The sequence below is a fragment of the Clupea harengus genome, chromosome 9 (assembly GCF_900700415.2).
Source record: "Clupea harengus chromosome 9, Ch_v2.0.2, whole genome shotgun sequence".
Taxonomy (NCBI): Eukaryota; Metazoa; Chordata; class Actinopteri; order Clupeiformes; family Clupeidae; genus Clupea; species Clupea harengus.
Genome location: NC_045160.1, coordinates 25,650,915 through 25,653,414, shown reverse-complemented (window position 1 = coordinate 25,653,414; position 2,500 = coordinate 25,650,915). Strand labels below are relative to the sequence as shown.

The window sequence follows — 2,500 nt, the reverse complement described above, 5'->3', positions numbered from 1 at the left end:
ATTGAAATCTAAACAAATTTAAAAACACATTCACACAGAACAATTAACACACATCATTTATGTAGGACATGCAAAAAAAAAAAACATGCTAGAAAAGACAAACACCTTGGATCCATGGAAACACTGCACATTCAAAACACCCACAGAAACACACACACACACACACACACACACACACACACACACACACACACACACACACACACCACACACACACACACACTGACATGCAGACACACACATACACACACACCACACTCTTCCTGTCAAACACAATTACACTCATACAGACTCACACACTCACTCACAGACTCATACACACACACACACACAGACTCACACACTCACTCAAAGACACACAACACACACACACACACTCTGGTGGATCCTCTCGTTTATCATTTCATCTGTGACACAGTGTGTAACACTGTGAGGATATGCTATCTGACTGGTAACATGAGCTTGGAAATAGCCATCATCAGATGCATCTTTGTTTTTTCTTGGAGAAGTTCACACACACACACACACACACACACACACACTCACACATATATGTAAATGTAAAAGCATGGTTTTAAGTATCCAGGCCCAATCTAGATGACCTGAAATGAGAAAGGAATAGTTACTCCCTACAAATGCTCACCGGTTGGCCTGATCCGGGACTGGAGCAGTAGATGGTGTATTTGCGGATGATACCATTGGGCTTGTTTGGGGGGAGCCAGGACACCACCACACTGGAGGCAGAGGCGGGCACAGCCTTGATGCCCGCAGGAGGACCTGGGTCTGTGATGGACAGAGACAGAGAGAGAGAGAGAGAGAGAGAGAGAGAGAGAATAAAAAGAAAAAGAGAAACAAAAGTTGAATTTGTGTACCTGTGCAATATTTAAAAATGGGCTTGTTGGTTTGTAAGGTATAGATTGAACATAAGTGTAAATGTAAAAGAAAAATAAGTATGTTGTATGGGCTGAAGTATGTTGGTGTATTTGGTTGAGCACATGCAAATAGAGTGTTCAAGTGAGTTTCTTTCTTTCTTTCTTTCTTGATGTTTGTGTTTGTGTGTGTGTGTGTGAGAGAGAGTGTTTGTGAGTGTATGTGTGTGTGTAGTATGCGTACGTGTGTGTACGTGTCTATGTGTACGTGTATGTGTGTGCACATGTGAGTGTGTGTGTGTGTGTGTGTGTGTACATGTGTATTTGTACGTGTACATGTACATGTATGTGTGTGTGTGTGTGTGTGTGTGTGTGTGTGTGTGTGTTTGTGTGTGCGTGCGCTCCGTGTGTGTGTTTGTGTGTGTGTGTGTGTGTGTGTGTGTGTGTGTGTGTGTGTATGTGTGTGTGTGTGTGTGAGAAACCAGGCTTTAGTGGAGTGTTAAAGTGAGCAGGGCTATTTGCAGCTTTACCCGTCTTAGCCTTTAATTCTAAGAGGCTCTGAGGGGTAAGCACCCGCACACACACACACACACACACACACACACACACAGCACCCGCACAAGAGAGCAGTAAGAAAGAGGGAGAGAGAGATAGAGAAAGAGAGAGACAGAGAGAGAGAGATAGAGAGATAGAGAGACAGAGAGAGAGAGAGAGACATATGTTGCCCTTTTTACCTCTTAGTCCTCTCTCTTTCTTCCCCTCTCTCTCTCTCTCTCTCTCTCTCTCTCTTTCTTCCTCTCTATCTCTCTCTCTCTCTCTCTCTCTCAAATCCCTTCCAGATTACACACTGATACCAGATTTGTCACCTCTTACCACGCAGTAAGGCCACTCTGAATCAAAACAGAGTAGCCCTTTCTCCGTGGAGATCTCTGAAGATCACACACACACACACACACACACACACACACTCTGAATCAAAACAGAGTAGCCCTTTCTCCATGGAGATCCCTGAAGATCACACACACACACACACAGACACACACACACACACACACACACACACACACACACACACACACACACACTCTGAATCAAAACAGAGTGGCCCTTTCTCCGTGGAGATCCCTGAAGCTCACTACCAGAGAGACCCATTCCAAAATCACTGTGGTTGTATAGGCGCTAAATGCTTTCACTGGATTTTAAATCAACCGTACACATTTCCAGTCAGTTCAAACTAAGCTAGTAGGAAGTGAGTTCAATTGTGTCTGTGTGTGTCTTTTATGTGCTTCAGCATTCTAGATGCTTTAAAGTGAATGCTGACTAAATGCTTTGTCTGAATGTAGAACCCCAGCCTGCTCTGCTCTCCACTGCTGATGGAAGCACATGACTCCTGAACTCTTTTCAGCACGTGACCTTGCATGGCAGGGAAAGTATTGATGAGTCTCAATGGGCAAATAACACTGTGTGACAATCAAATTACGTGTTGCCTATGCCTTTCTATGCTTGCTCCCTGAGTATGTGTGTGTGTGTGTGTGTGTGTGTGTGTGTGTGTGATTGTGGAGCAAAGGCGGAATACATTACAGGCGGCAGAATAAAGGGATGGTGCATTTCAGCATCTGAACTTCAAAAAC

At 44.2% G+C, this 2,500-nt stretch overlaps 1 protein-coding gene across 1 annotated transcript in view; it reads right to left on the bottom strand.

The window, feature by feature from the left end:
- Positions 1-2,500, bottom strand: part of LOC105901524 (Down syndrome cell adhesion molecule-like protein 1 homolog) — a 22,790-nt gene that overhangs the window by 18,029 nt on the left and 2,261 nt on the right. Inside the window, exon 3 of the mRNA XM_031572916.2 lies at positions 644-783. Within this exon, the coding sequence (XP_031428776.1) occupies positions 644-783 (140 nt within the window). The remainder of the gene's footprint in view (positions 1-643; positions 784-2,500) is intronic.